The sequence below is a fragment of the Aplidium turbinatum genome, chromosome 2 (genome assembly GCF_918807975.1).
Source record: "Aplidium turbinatum chromosome 2, kaAplTurb1.1, whole genome shotgun sequence".
NCBI classification, from domain to species: domain Eukaryota; kingdom Metazoa; phylum Chordata; class Ascidiacea; order Aplousobranchia; family Polyclinidae; genus Aplidium; species Aplidium turbinatum.
The window spans coordinates 47403633-47419394 of NC_137473.1; the positions used below are offsets into that span (position 1 = coordinate 47403633).

The window sequence follows — 15762 nt, forward strand, 5'->3', positions numbered from 1 at the left end:
TTAATTTTAGCAGATTTTTTAAATTTTACGTGCATAATTTTGATTATTTGAACAGAAAATCAAAAATAAATTCAATCTTATAAAATTTTTGGAACATGCTGTAAGTTCTTGCCCAAATTTTCGACTGATTGAATAGTTAAGGGTGCAGTTGTACCCCCTGCATCCCTAGCTCCTACGCAATGCACCTATGAAATCTTTTATTAAGAGATAATTGAAATAATAAAAAGAATATGTGGAGATTAACGTTGCCTAGTTCTGAGATGTTGGGTGCAAAATAGCAATCTACGTGAGGACTCGAGTAATACGCAATTGCTGGATTTTCAATTGTTAATTTTATTCGAGTGTAACTTTCTTTCGAAATCACCTAGGGCCTACTTATGATGCATGCATGCTAATTTTTTGTGAATATTTTCGCGTTTAATTAGCCTACATGTAATGACGATGAATAGCATCATTGTTTTTGTCTTGTTTTGCATATAAAGCTTTTCTGTTGTTGAAAACAATAGGCGGTTAGACTGTAGACTTTGCACTTTAAACACTCAATACTACATCAGGCGTAACTAGTTATTCGGTGATCGTATCATTCAGAGGCTTTATCCACTTTTAGAATTGGGGGGGGGGGGGGTAATTATTAGACAGTGGGCTAAAATCGTCTTAGTCATTCCAAACCACTTCAATAAGTGGGGGGATGATCACCCCCCTCTTGAATGCAGCCCACTATCATTAATCAAAACATTGTCAGCATTGCAGGCTAATAAAAAACACAACGTTGTATGAGAATCGCGACTCGCTCGCTGTTCTATAGTGGTTGGTTGGTTTTGAATCTTTATCCTCGCGGACTGACACAGCTTCTGATAGGTTATTCCTGGCAGTTTCGCATACGGTACTTGTAAAGTCTTTTGACGCCGGGCCAGTTACCGAGATTGGCAGAGTGAAGTTTCCGATTGTTGAAGAGTTAATTGTAGCTAGGGAATTATTCCATCTATTCGGTGCCGTTGAATGGAGAGCAATCCTAAAATACGTTATCAAAGCGCACATCCTGAGTGTCGCTTGATCTTAGTCTGACGCTAAACCACTGAGCTAACAGGTGGACTGAGTAGGCTAGGGCGCTAGGCTACTCAACACTGCACTGAAGCAGGGTTGATCGCTTCTACACAAAGCTTAGCCTACATTTTTGGCAAAAAAACTCAAAATCTTGCCAAACAAATAAAATACAAGTTACACAAAATATGTAGCCTAAACTAGCCTTTTTGTAGTGTAGAAACTGTACAAAGTAACATGATGCAGTCGTGCTAAAATCAATGTAGCCTATTGCTTAATTTTGTTCATTTGCGCAACTGCACTTTGTCAATTTGGAAACATACAAATATCAAATAGTACGAATGTAGTCAATCCGTTAATGCAAATTAAGCATAGCCTAGGTTCTTAGTTCTATTATCTTTAACATTATGTGGTTGTAAAGTTTATTGGATGTAGCTATGCACATCGTAAATCAGGGGGGGTAAAAGCATAGACCCTCAGCCCCAGAAGCTCACACGACGAAGAAGATGCACAAAATACGTCCTGTCGTAGTCTAGACATGCTAGCTTAGGGATTAGGCTAGCTGGTTGGGCAATACAAACAAACATAATCTCCAGTCAGTCGCATTCTTACCTAGTCTACAGCCTATTTGCAGCCTTGCATGTCTGTTTCTCAACTCTCAAAAGTGCATAGGCTATACAAAACGTCACGATTCAGAAAACTTCTAAGAAAATTGTCGCAGATGTATCGATGTGTTGATTTGTTTATAAACTATACTAATGTATCCAGAAGCACATCCAAAGATCCATTATTAGGTGCCGGTTTTAAACCCAGCAAAGAGCACATCAACGGATAAATGTGAATAGAGTCAAACTCTTCTTTGACATAGTTTTTCTGCAAAAATACAAAAATAATGAGATATGGCTTACAGTTTCATCAGCTTATCAAACTTTATTGTTACACCAACACAGCGGTTCTCAACCTTCGATGGCTTATTGTGGCCCCTTTCTATAAACTCTTGACATCTGTGGGCTCACTGCTTAATTATCAATAAAAAATATCCAGCTTTATTTTTGTCTGTTATTTAATTTGTTATGTCAATAATACATAAAAAAATAAATAAAAATAACTTAGTCTACATGTCATCTAAGCCAAAAAATCAAACAAATCACAGTCAATTTAACCTCGCCAACTTCAAAGTAACGTAGGCAGTGCAAAGCTTGTTCTTGTACTCGACTAAATAAAAAGCACTTATAAATATCATCATATTTTAGTAGACAGGTTTTTATAACAAAGTACCGTAGGCCTACTGAGAAATCTGTTTCGACGTCTTTGCCAGCGAGTGTCGCACGAAAGTTTTATTTTTTTTGTGTGAAATATTCATTAAAGTAGTTTTAGAAGATAGAGAACACAAGGTGTTGTTTTGTTTCTTTTTTTTTTCAAAAAATCAAATGTGCATTTTCTCCCGCCTTCTATAGTTTTTCCATACATATTAGACTTGGTAAAATAACTGTGAACTATCAACAAAGACTTCTTATGCTGTCAGTTAAACGCACATCAAAAACTATTTTCAACTTGCCTTAAATGAGGGCCCAATACTGTAATAAAACGCCCACATGTTCTGGACATTATTGTCATAGCCGTGATCGCTCTTCATGAAGTGAAAGCCAGGAAATTCCTGAATAATAAAAGCAAACATATCATGTCTGTTGTATTGATTGAGGGAAGTTTTGTTTTCAGATTGAAAATGTCTCTTTAGAAATGCAGTCCTAAAAATTTCGCATAGTTGGAAGCTAACCAATTGATCCAAGGCTTGTCACCAAGATTAGGCTATATCGAGAAGCATTTACAGAGGGTCGGCTACTTTTAGACTTGGGCCCGGAAAGATTTTAGGTTGTAACCTTTCCAAGGGGTCGAAAAACTTAAAACACAACAGCATATTTTTGGATATAGTGCGTTTTTTTAAGAAATGTCTTGCTTAGAAGCCCGAAGGAATACTGTTTGCTTAATCAGCACATAAGATATAAAAGTAAGTCTGCAGATAGCGTATTAATGAAGTTTTGCAGAAGTCTGAATAGGCTCGCAGACACACGATCATCCGATCATACTGTACATTATATCTGCTCTTTTGCAGAAAAGCGTTGCTGGCTCTATCTACTGCATGGTGTAACGAGACCACGTGAGTTTACGGAACAACAGTTCATTGAACGATAATTGATGAAAAGGAGCAAAGATTTTAACCGAAAGGGCATTAGTTGCAAATTTTAGCCTACAAAGAAAACTAACGTCATACTTAGGCTATTTCGGAGAGTAAACTTACAAATAAAACCAATACCTTTACCATGGCGATATAGATCGCTATGGACGTAGCCTACATGTAAAAAAATAAATCATCTTACGTCATATACTTGGTATCCTGGATCTGCTACGATTACAATGGATGCGATACGAGAATTATGTTTTAAATGCCATCTTTCAGGTAGTTCTTCTTTCAAGTAAACGGTCATCTTTGGATGTGCACCTGCAAAACACAGTATTTAATATAGAGAGGTAGCCTAATGTTTTACAAAACGTAAACAAAATTGTGTGTTTTTATCAGTTGCTCAACTGTTCGTTTTCTCAAGACAGCATGGTAGAAACTTGTTTCAATGCAGTTGTTCATATTTTTGACCACGACAGCGAAAACAATAGGCTACGTATCAAAATAGCAATTAAAAGGCCTACATCAGAGGATTAAAGCTTCTACAAGTAGGCCTAGGTTAATCCATGAATAAGAAACAGCCAAGATTAAGTTTGATAAAATAACGATAGGCCTACTCATAATAATAATAATTAATTTTTTCTTCCACATTAACCAATATCTTACTTCCATTGACTGCAAACTATTATAGTCTAAATCCGTTGTCGATAAATTTTTTTTATCTTGCTACATGAGCCGGAAGTTAATTTCTGATACCGGTACTACCACGTCAAATCAACCTTCCAAAGCTATATCTTAAACAAGCATATACGTAGGCTACCTTTCAATTGGTTGTAAACGTAATTCACATAGTCCGGTTTAGGTTCCACAAATCCTATTGGTCCGTAGTTGAAAGCAAATCTAATGTAACTTTTGTTCACATATTTGTTCAAGGAAATAGCTTCTTCTTTGCCTACTGACAGGTCAATGTTTTGATGACCATGGTCACTGTAAAATGTAATTAAGATAATTTTAATTTATATCCATCATGACCATATATCTACAACCACATACACAGCGATACGACCCTTCGAAAGTCGTCTGTCCACTACGTATATTGACGCTTTTGGAAGACACCAAACGACATGTTTGAGGGTGGATACAAGGATTGGTTTCCTTGCCTTTCTGTCAACTCAATTGAAACCTTCAGCCTGCAAACATTTAGCGTAAGTTATACGCCTGGATGCGAAAGAAACGCACATTAGCAACACAACAGATAGAAGGTAGCAGCAAAAGGTTGCAAAATCATCGAGTCAGTTTGTCCATTTTGGCTTGCCATTGATACAGTACGACCAAGGCTTGATTGGCATTAAACTAAAAACCTTCAGACGGTTGGATAGACGCCTTAGCCAGCACTCTGGAATGCATGGGCTCTATCCAAGGGGGGGTGAGGGGGGTGATCACCCCCCCACTAATTGGAGTGGGGGGGTGATCAATGCAAAATCACCCCCCCACTCATTTGGCTTTGAAAAGGTTTTGTGATATTTTATTGATCAAGTTTTGAAAAAAATATTTTTGCTGTTTGCACATTTTATGAATATATATTTCATTTTAATATGATTTTTTGGTTTGGCGACCCTGAACTACGAGCCAGGCGTTTACACTGTGTTTTAACTTAGTTTGCTTGGTAGCCACTTTAAGAAGAAAATATTCTGCCGCTGCAAATGACACCGCCAACCAATCAGAACATGTTATAAGAGGCTACCGTCCAATTGTGACCTTTCTCGCACTCAGCCAGAGAGTTAATCCTTGTTTTGAACTTTATTTGGTAATTACAGAAGAAAAAAGAGCAATAGCAGTTTTGAGAATCGAACCCACGTCAATAAAATGACTACTTTCTAGCCCTACCCCCTAAGCCAACCATCTGATAGAAAAACCAGCACTTGATTTGCTTTGTATCATGTTCTTTTCGCCCTTTTTCACGTCAAGGAAAACGTAGTTTATGATTGGTTCGAGTTTTCATTTGCTGTGGCAGAATTATTTCTTGTTAAGTGACTACCGGTACACTGTGTTTTAAAGTCATACTAAAGGAAAAACCTGACTTGGCGATTTTCCACGTTCTTTGTGTTTAACATGGTACCATAAAACGACTTTGAAAAAAATTTGGCCCCATTGCGGTCTGACCACCATTGCGTGCATGCTTTTGTCAGAGGGTTCAAAACCAGAATGGGCTTGAGCAGCGAAGCGTGCGATTATACAGTCTACGTCACCAGCGACTAGCAATCAGCTTTTTTTTCGTATCCAGGCTTACACCCGGTGGTTGAAGATTTAGATTAAGTGGACGGGAAGGCAAGGAAGCCAATCTTCGTGTCCACCTTCAGGCATGCCTTTAAGTGTCTTGCCAGAGACACAGCCGCATGCTCTTGAGCGATGATCGGGCAAGAGTTTTTACTGCGTGAGTTTCAAATGGCAGATCTTGTTCTTCAAACAGTAAATCAGCCTCTTTTACATAGATTCAACGTATTCAGGCCTTCAATCAATGTAAAATGAAAATGTAAAAAAACAAGTTTTTCAAGGCAAACTTCACAAAGGCATGTGAATCGATTTCAGCTAGGCAATTCAGAAGGCGTGGAGTAATCAGCATTTTTTACATGGATTCAACGTGTCCAGGCCTTGAATCAATGTGAAAATTCTTGGAACGCAACACCAGGGATATCTAAAGAAGGGGATACGAAGGCTTTTATTACGTCTGACAATAGAAGGGCTTTTGTTTATCGTAAATAATCTGTGTTTATCGTAAAATGACAATTGGCACCGATAGTAGTTTAATAAATCTTGTTATGATAACTTGCATTGCGCTATTACCATCAGGCCTGGATATTCACAGCATGTTCATGGTTGCTTGTTAATTCAACTACCCATATACTTGCTTTACATCTAGCCTACTGCAAAGGCTTTGTTAAAAAAACAGCTTACTGGTAACTTTTCAACTGTCTTTGTAAACAAGTATTCTTTAAATATGCTCTATGTAACATTTGCTAACTGTTTACTGTAGCTCATTGTGCCAGCTGCACTACAAAACTTTATACGATTTTAAAAACAACCACATGTTTAAAGCACTACAAACTACCGCCCTGGTAGTGTCACGAGAATAAGGCAATCGCTGCGAGCCTTCATATTCCCTCTTCTAGATATCCCTGTGCAACACGTCTGAACTTTCCAACCCAACGCGGGAAAACACTTTTGCTAATGCTGCTGGAGTCGCTGGTGACGTAATTCTCGAGCAGTTTTTCCACTTCTTGGTCATTTTGCAAAAAAATAAAAAATAAATGAAACACTGGACTTTGCGCCTTGCCAGCAACATTGAAAACAATTTTTTTTTCAGTAATTTTTTATGAAATGTATTCTTGAGTGTTCAGTTTACGCGTTTTAATGCTTAATTCCTGTTTGAAAATTTTATTTAGTAGGCCTTTAACTTAGTTTGCTTGGTAAACGCCTGGCTCCTAGTTCAGGGTCGCCAAACCATTTTGCTTACCCAAAAATGCCCTTTCCGAAACATACTTTGTGAAACGACTTGGAACGTCTGTGGTTCAATCAAAAAGAAGGTAATGCTGCAATGGGGGGTCTGGGGGGCGCAGCCCCCCAGAAGTTGAAATGACTATGACGATTTTAGCCCACTGTCCAAAAATCACCCCCCCGAATTCTAAAAGTGGATAGAGCCCCTGCAGTGGAATGTAGCTAGCATAATAATATTAATAATTTAAATTCTTCTGATTAGCCAAATTTACATTTTGTTTTTCTTCTAAAATAAATACTTCACCACATTTAGGTGTATTTTATTCTGACGTTAGCTCCTGAAGAAAGTCAGACGAAAGCCTGCTGCTTTGAGCTCTGTGCAACCTTCTACGCGTAATATTCATATATAAATAAAATAATAATTAACAAATAATGCTAGGCTAATTATCTTAATAGACGCCAACAACACAATGAAAAATATCACCTGTCGGTGGAAATGTTTTTTCAAATTGTTTAACAGTTCGGTTTTTAAACAACTTAATTCCTTAAAATATTTATATATTTTTTCACTACTTATTTTGAGTGATTAAATATTTATTTATAAATGACAGTTTCGTGGGGTACTTATAAATTGGACCATATAGTCTGAACATATCTATAAAAAATTATAATTGAAAAGATGACACTGGTTACTGGTTTCTAATTTTGGTTTACCTTGTTAGTATTATATTTAAATCGTCTGTTAAACCCATTTCCTTGACTTTCTCAATCAAGTACAGAATAGTTCGATTAAGAAAGGGTAGAGTGTGTTCAAAAACAGTGGATTCATCGGACCCATTAGCATGGCTGGCAACATCTGGCTAAAATAAAATTGAAATTTTGTCAGGAAGATTATGGTACCATCAGGGGTGTCCAAAGTTTTGCAGCCACGAGCCGCACTTCGCCTTTTGCGAGCCTTGGCGAGCCGAATTAAATGCTTCATACATTTTTGTCTTTGAAATTCGGCCAAAGTTTTAGGATTGTATATTGTGGAGCTCAGACGGGGTCTGCAGATATTATCTCCGCGGGCCGCACTTTGGGCATGCCTGAGCAACCAATCTCTTTTAGTCAATCGATGCGGAGCTGTCAAAAGAACTATTTTAAGATGATGCAAAAGAGGTTACAAACTCGAATTTGTTTAAATAACTAGTAAAAAGGGAGTCCTTCATCTTGCTGACTACACTATAAAGATTGCCTCCATGTTGCCATCTTGATGGCAAAAATAGGATTTCCATCAAACAATGTGATCAATTAGAGCCATGTCAGTGATTGTTGAACAATTGCCTTGCTACCTACTTTTAGTTACGTCACTACTATTCAGGTAACAACACAATAGATGAAATAAGAAAACGATTCTTCTATTAAAGGAACCATCATTTAAACTTTTTATCTGTATGAGCACAGATCCGTTAAATTACCGTCTACCAGTAACCTAGGCCTAATATATTACCTGGATTAAATGTTAGAAGAATTTTTTTTAAGAAAAAGTCAATATTCTCACAATCAAAGAAAAAATAGGAGCATAGTTTTTTATGTCAACAACTAATTTACCCGAATGATGTAAAAAGCAATGAAGTCAAGATCTTTTTGAGTAAACCAACTCAGCATTTCATCTACATCTTGCCGAACGATTGTTTCGTTGGTTTCTTCGTTTTCGAAACTTTTCCACACGGTAGCAGTGTTGCCGTTTGTTTTCATATCACTGCCTGGAAACATAAATCCTCCGCTTCTCTTGCCCTTAGCACAGCATGAAATTAAGATAAATGGTGAAAATGGAGAAATAAAAAAGCAGTCGTGAGATTTAGCTAGTTTCCACTGGTTTGAGATCACCTGTTTCTCACTAAGATTATATCACTAAAAAAATCAGCAAAAACAGATAATAATTTATGCTTCATTTATAGGTCGAACCTAGCATGAAATTTCACAAGCATGAAATTAAGAAAAAACGATTCAAGAGGAGAAGTAACAAAGCAGTGGCGAGATTTAGCTGGTTCTCACCGGTTTGGAAAAATCAGGTCTCAAAGTTATTAAAGCGACAAGAACTGGTTGTTGTTGCAGAGTAGCCTACATATTTCATGGCGCATAAAACCTCTTAAGGAAAATTTAAGATCACATCACTAGAAACAAAATCAGCAAAAACAAAATTAATGCTTCATCTGCAAGTCGAACCTGCTTCGTTGCCGTAATCCAAATAGGTTCTGCTCCATTGTCCCACCAATCGTTAGCCTTCAGAGTGTCTTGATAATTCAATGAGAGCACTTCTCCCTTAGTGATATTATAATATGCATTGTGAACTACGCCATGAGATTCGGGATATAAACCTGAAAGCCAAGTCAACTAAACGTAAAAATGCGTTACATTTCTAAACGTTACTTCTGTTCGGAAAGATTTCGGAAAGGATATAGATTTTCCGAACGCACGTTCGGAACTTACTCTAGGCTGCAGGACAAGGTAGACTAGACCTGTTCAAAAATTAAAACGTTTCAATTTTTTTGGCTTCTCGCATTGTTTCTTATTATTTAGACCAGGGGTGGGGAACCTGCGGCCCGCGGGCCGAATGTGGCCCGCGTGACTGTTCCATGTGGCCCGCGTCAAAATTTCTTTACCGAAAATATATTGAAACAACAGCTCAAAAAAGAGTAGGCTCTGCATTCTCGGTATATTGCGAATGGCCGTCGATGAAAAATGAAACGAAACGAAGTCGATCAGTTTATGAATAATCAGGGAAACCATGTCGTTGAACTCACTGATAGCCAATGGTTGTGTGACCTAGCGTTTATGGTTGACATTAGCAAGCACCTCTCCGAGCTCAACGTCAAGTTGCAGCGACCGAATCAGCTTTTGAACTCCTTGTTTGCAAAAGTGAAATCATTTGAAGCTAAACTACATCTGTGGAAAGTACAACTTGAAAACAATAAGATGTTCCTAATAATGATGTTCCTAATAACTTCCAAGATGAAATAGTAGATCTCCAGAATGACGGTACGTTGAAAGCGATGTACCAAAACATCCCACTGCTCAACTTTTATCAACGCTACATAAATGCTGATGATTTTCCAGTCATGCGGAAACATGCTTTGAAATATGTGTCTCTGTTTGGAAGCACCTACCGTTGCGAACAGCTTTTTTTCAAATTGAATCTAACAAAAAGTCGGCTTCCCTCCAGACTGACTGATTAAAGCGTGAAGATGCAGTTAAGAGTTGCAACATCTTCCGTGTCAGCAGACATCACACGACTCACCAAAAATAAATACTTTCAGCCATCCCACTAGCTGTGAAAGTGAAATAAATCATTATCTACTTCGCTGCATTTTTTATCTGTAAATAAAATTTCGAAATTTTTAGTGGCCCGCTTGTGTTATTTCTCATTTTATGTGGCCCGCAATACTAAAAAGGTTCCCCACCCCTGATTTAGACCATGAGAAATCCGAAAATGAAAACTATTCTGCTCTCAGATGATGGGATATTCTGTCTCAAGAGGCCTACAAAAATCATGACTTTTATGACGTTTCCTTGACGTCATCGTCAAAAATAAATGTGAAGTTTCTTTCTGTCAGACTAGACCCATTGAGAAATTTCAAAAGATGTGCATTTACCTTGCCTGAAATAAGCAAAACGTATTTCCACCACTAGTGGCGCTAAGTGCTGCTTCTTCATCATTTTATTTTCCATACACTTCTCAAAATGATGTCAAGTATTCAAAAGTTTATTTTCAGGTATGAGCTATCAGTAAGGCATTGGATGAAAGTGTTTTCAGATGAAATAAATACTTCTACACTCCGAATCATAGTTTAACAATTAAGTCAAACAATGGTGATTTTGATTGATTGATTGAATCTTTATCCTCGGATCTGGAAAGCTTCTTGCATAGCTTAATGCTGGCAGTTTCGCATACTTGCAAAGGCTTTGAAACACTGACGCAGGCCGGTCACCGAGATTGACAGAGTGAAGTTTCCGATTGTTGAAGTCTTATTGCTGGAAAATTATTCCATCCAATAGATGCCGCTGAATGCAAAGCAGTCCTTAACGTGCGTTGCTCAAGCGCACACCCCGAGAATCGAACCAGCGGCGCTTGATCTTAAAGTTTCTTCGTTCCAGAAGTCACGCACTAACCAACTGAGCTATTGGGGCGGAATGAGCAACTGAATTGGGCGGACTGAGACGGGGCAGACTAAACAACTGAGCTATCGGACTTTCAGCAAAAGTGGAAATTTGTAGGCCTCTTGAGGCAGGGTATCCCATCTTCTGAGAGCAAAATAGTTCTCATTTTCGGATTTCTAATGGTCAAAATCATGAGAAACAATGCGAGAAGCCAAAAAGTTTGAAAATTTTTGATTTTTGAACTGGTCTAAAGGTGGACGCACATAGGTCTAGATTTAATGACGTAGGCACGTGAGCCAGAGTAAGTGTATGTTGTCTGATAATTTTTTAAATAATAATAATTAGTTAATTACGCTATTTTTTGGTTGACAACACCAGCAAATGTATTATAATTTTTAGTGTCATATATTGTATCTTGTTTAACTTTAAAGTTCAAACAGATGAAGCCGGTATGAGATATTTTAGTTCACAAATCCAATATATAATTAATTTACCGGTATGACTACAAAGTAAGCTGTTGAAAAAATATATCGGCCTGTATTTTAATATTCTAATATCATCTTTATACTGTTGGCTGGCTAACAGCCAGCATATTTTTTGTGTTTTAGTTTGACATAACCGAAATAAAATTCCTAACCATTTACAGCAGTTTTACTTCTCAGAACCACTTCCAAACTATTATAATCTTTGTTAAATGTAGCCTATTAAATAAAAAAATCAATTCACTTTTGTATCTTACCTGTTGCAATTGTACAATGCGAAGGCAGAGTCAAGGTAGGATAAGCTCCTCTGAGATATTTTGCTTTAACACCGTTTTCTTTTAAATACACAAAAGCTGGAAAGTCTTTACCCCACTCGGGATAGTTGTATCTGCAAGGAAAAATTTTCAAAGCAAGTCATCGACAGTAATTCATCGTTGAAAAGCGATATCGTGCAGAATCAGAGTTTCCTACAAGTCAGCAGTAGTGAACTGAGCAAGCGACAAATGAGCTAGCAACATTTGAGCAAGTGGTTGAAGTTGGTAAATGATGAAACTGAGCAAGCCGAAACTTGTAATGTAAAAAGTCAGCAAAATAAGTTTGACAAGCAATGGCCAAGCAAGTCCGACGTGAGCACACAAATCTCATTTGCTGACTTCGTAGTAGCTGAAATATAATTGCTGAGTTGTCGCACGCCGGTCGCCGAGTGGTCCGACGACCGTAGAATCAGGCATACCACGTGAAATGACAGTGAAAAGTATTAGAAAGTGACATCGAGAATACGCCTTAATAAGTTGTGGAGTGAAATAGCCTACGGTGGTTGCACAAGTTACACCAAAGTAACAAAACTATGTAACAATAATAATAACATGCAACGAATACAAACGTAAGAAATCACAGATTGATTGACTTAGTATTTTTTTGAAATTATAAGACAACAAATCCGTCATTTTGTATAAAACGTCACCACACACTTGCACGTCCAGGGACGGATCCTTAGGAGGGTAGAGGAGGGCGATTTGAACAAAATACGATGCTGTGTATGCCTACAGTACATTGTCCGAACTTGCAAACACATTGTGAATAAAATTACGTTTCTGTGTTCACCACTTTCACCACCCTTTGGGTCCGCCACTGTGCACGTCGCTCACAAAAGAAACAAAATGTTTGTTTAGCAAAGTTTCTAAATTTGATAAACTTCTGACTTTACTTGTTTATCTGTGTAAGCAAAAATAATTGCTTTCTTATACCTTGTGCCGTCAAAAGAAACGAGAAGTAATTTTGGATTTTTTCTTTGACTATTGATTTGAGAAGATTCTTTGTTCAATGTGAAGATTCCAAACAATATGGCAAGAATCAGCACAGCAAATACAACAAAAATATTTGACGAAATCGCCATTCTAAAACCTAACCTACATAATAAAAGACAATTCAAGTATCGCGTTATTTTCTTTCTTTTCGTCACTACCGTACTTTCTTCCACAAGAGATGATATGCATTGGAGTGAGTACTGAGCTGCCTGAGCACACAACATTTCAGAAGATTTAGAGCTGTTTTAATGACCTACGTTTACAACAAGTATAAGACGAGCGCCGGCATTGCTTTTTGTTTAACTTATTCTCAGCAGATAGGTTGGCATCCGGTGCTTTTTGATATGCCTTATTTGCTGCATATAGACCGTAGCTCTGCTTTAGATTATATTTCAACGCTACCTGCACTGCCTGGTCTACATCGGCTTATGCGTACAATATTAATATTGACGGCGTATGAATCCAGCAGGCTGAAAGTGCTTACAACGTAGCCTACAACGCTTATCAATCCAATGCAATGAAGGTCACTATGACTGGTAATCTGCTCCTGCTGTGTAGACTATTTCTTTTATAACAAAAGCTTCCAGGTACTTTTCTCAATTGCATTGAAAAAAGTTGTGAACAGTTTTTCTACGTTTTTGTTTATTTTATTTAATTACATCAGTTTGCAAATCTAGTGTGACACTTAACTGCAGTACGCAGCAAGCAAATGCAGCCAGTTGTACAGCCATTGCACCCGTGATTGCGTGATTATTACAGCTTCCAAGGGATTTGAGGTCTCAACACAGTTTACACAAGTTAACCTTTAAAAGATAAATATTTGTGTTTAAACGCATGATCGGTTTTCAAAATCTTTAAGTTTGCTTTATCGGAGAAATGAATATGTTTTTGGTTCCATGGGTTGGTTTTGAATTTTTATCCTCGGACTGACAAAGCCTTAATAAGTTTTTCCTGGCAGTTTCGCATACTTGTAGAGCAGGGCTTCCCGATTGGGGGTGCGAGTAGCTGTTGCTAGGGGGTGCGAGAATCCACCGAGGGAGAAGAGCTATACCGTATATAGAGATGGAGTTTGTTTAACGAAGGAGGTGGTGATTATCTCTCTGAGCATTCTATGTTGGCCTTTTCAGCACAATGCAAAACAAGAAGAAAATACCACTCGACAACTTGCTGATAACAAAAATGCTGTGGTTCGAAAGTCACGTAATTGGTGGCGGGATAATGCGATAATATTGTGTCAGCAATTAGCTCATTGTTTGCAATTGTTGCTCATTGTTGGCAATTTCTTATCGTACACATTGGGAAAGAACGCGTTTTAAGCTAGAATGAAGTTTTTCACGTTGTAGACCAGTGGTTCTTAACCAGGGGTACGTGTAGCCAGTGCCGGTCTTTGGGGTGTGCAAACCGTGCGATCGCACAGGGCCCGCAAATTAGGGGGCCCGCAATTTACTCAGAAAATGCAGTAATTTTTGTTATTTCTAAAGGAAAAAATTTAATTCGATTCACAAGCAAGTACCGGTATCCTTGAAGTCAGTTGCGGCTTTAGGGTGAGGCAAGTAGCCTACTGAGATTGTCGCGTCGGGCCACCTTTAAAAGCTTACATGCTTTTAGGCCACCCACGACATTTCACCATGTGCCAAATAGTTAACACTGCAGTGTGACATCAGAATTTCATTTTGTGGCAATCGCGTTTAAATAGAATACATGTTACTTTCAATACAAAACCATCGCTATTATGCCATATATATATATGTAGTTTTAAAACTAAACATTTAAAGGGACCGGATTTTTTAAACGCCATGTATCAAATTGCTTAATATTTTATAAATTTAAATGCATGTTACTTCCAGTATTAAATACTATCATTATTATGCCCTATGCATGTAATTTTTAAAATCTACTATTGAAGGGCCCAGTTTTTTTCAAAACGCCATCTAGGGCCTAGGCTACCAAATGTGTAACATTGCTCAGTGACAACATAAACCAAAAATTTCAATCTTGTAGCAACTGTATTTAGACATAGCCTATGTTACTTCCAGTACTGAAATATTGTTATTCCATAGCTTCAAAATAACATTGAAGGGGCCCGGATCTTTTCAAATTGTTTCAAGTTGATTACTCTGTAGTACCCAACCTAAACAATTTTTAAATCTTAATACACTTGTTACTGTACTTAGATACAGTTTGTGCAGTAGGCTACATTTTACACTTATTCATTGTTTGGATTTTTTCACTGAATAGTAATATAATCCTTTGATTTATTGATGATATATCAATGTACTTTTTGTACCAGCAAAGGTTGTTGAGCTCAACAATAGAGTACCATTAGTGATTTATCCATTAGCTATACCTAACAGTGGCGTATATTCAGAGTGTTCAAGGTGTGCACTGCACACCACGAGAAATCCAGAAAAAAAGAAAATTTCCATCAGTTGTCGATGTTCTTTACTTTCATGATATTCTAACATCTTGCTGCATGCTGATTGCTTTCTTTTCAATTGCAAAACTCTTCCCCTTCTAATTTTAATACTCCAACGTTTGAGGTCATTGCCTTTAATTTTTTTCGGTCATTACCTTTAAGCTGGGTGTGCACTGACAGCTTTGCGAGTGCTATTTAAAATAAACAATTAAGAAAAATGACGTCACAAGGCAGCGAAAACAGCAATGGTTTTAGGTCAGCCAGTCTGTGCACTCGCTGATCTGCACACCTTGGCGCGTCATTGGGGGAATCCCAGGCAATAGCAAGTTTTAGCTTAATTGTTGGATTAGAGTTTGCGGTGATCAGCGTTGGAAACAATTTTTGCTAGAACTGAAGCAAAAGCAAGCTTTCTACGACGATGTAATTCAAAAATTTATTGCACAAACAAGAAGAATCGAATTATGCTATAGATGAATTTTCCTTCTGTAGTCGAGGTGTTAAACATTTTCGTTTTTACTAAGTAGTACGGCGGATAAAAGTACAGCCGACCAACATAGCAATCGACTTTCTTTTCTTGTTTATTATCGAGTTGCTTTGCTATTGTTTTTTGTTTTAACTTTCACCTGTTTGTTTTTAATTTGCTTGTACATTTCTCAAGGTGTTGCGGCTGTGCCTAATCCTTCCATGAAGTAAATCATTTCC

At 37.7% G+C, this 15762-nt stretch overlaps 1 protein-coding gene across 1 annotated transcript; it reads right to left on the reverse strand.

The window, feature by feature from the left end:
* Window positions 1-1298: 1298 nt before the first annotated feature.
* Window positions 1299-12738, reverse strand: LOC145765306 (ectonucleotide pyrophosphatase/phosphodiesterase family member 7-like). Its single transcript, XM_082577108.1, has 9 exons — window positions 12585-12738; window positions 11595-11725; window positions 8924-9075; window positions 8306-8491; window positions 7430-7575; window positions 4041-4207; window positions 3420-3541; window positions 2600-2698; window positions 1299-1914 (listed from the first exon to the last, which is right to left on the reverse strand). The coding sequence occupies exons 1-9, from the start codon at window positions 12731-12733 to the stop codon at window positions 1792-1794; spliced, it is 1275 nt and encodes a 424-aa protein (XP_082433234.1). The 5' UTR covers window positions 12734-12738; the 3' UTR covers window positions 1299-1791.
* Between the last annotated feature and the right edge of the window lie 3024 nt (window positions 12739-15762).

Coding starts and splice junctions, on each gene's coding strand:
- LOC145765306 (XM_082577108.1), bottom strand. CDS start 12,733: ATGGCGATTTCGTCAAATATTTTTGTTGTATTTGCTGTGCTGATTCTT. Junction 8,492..8,923: donor GGATTACGGCAACGAAGCAG/GTTCGACTTGCA, acceptor TGCTGTGCTAAG/GGCAAGAGAAGCGGAGGATT. Junction 4,208..7,429: donor TTAAATATAATACTAACAAG/GTAAACCAAAAT, acceptor TACATTTTACAG/TGACCATGGTCATCAAAACA.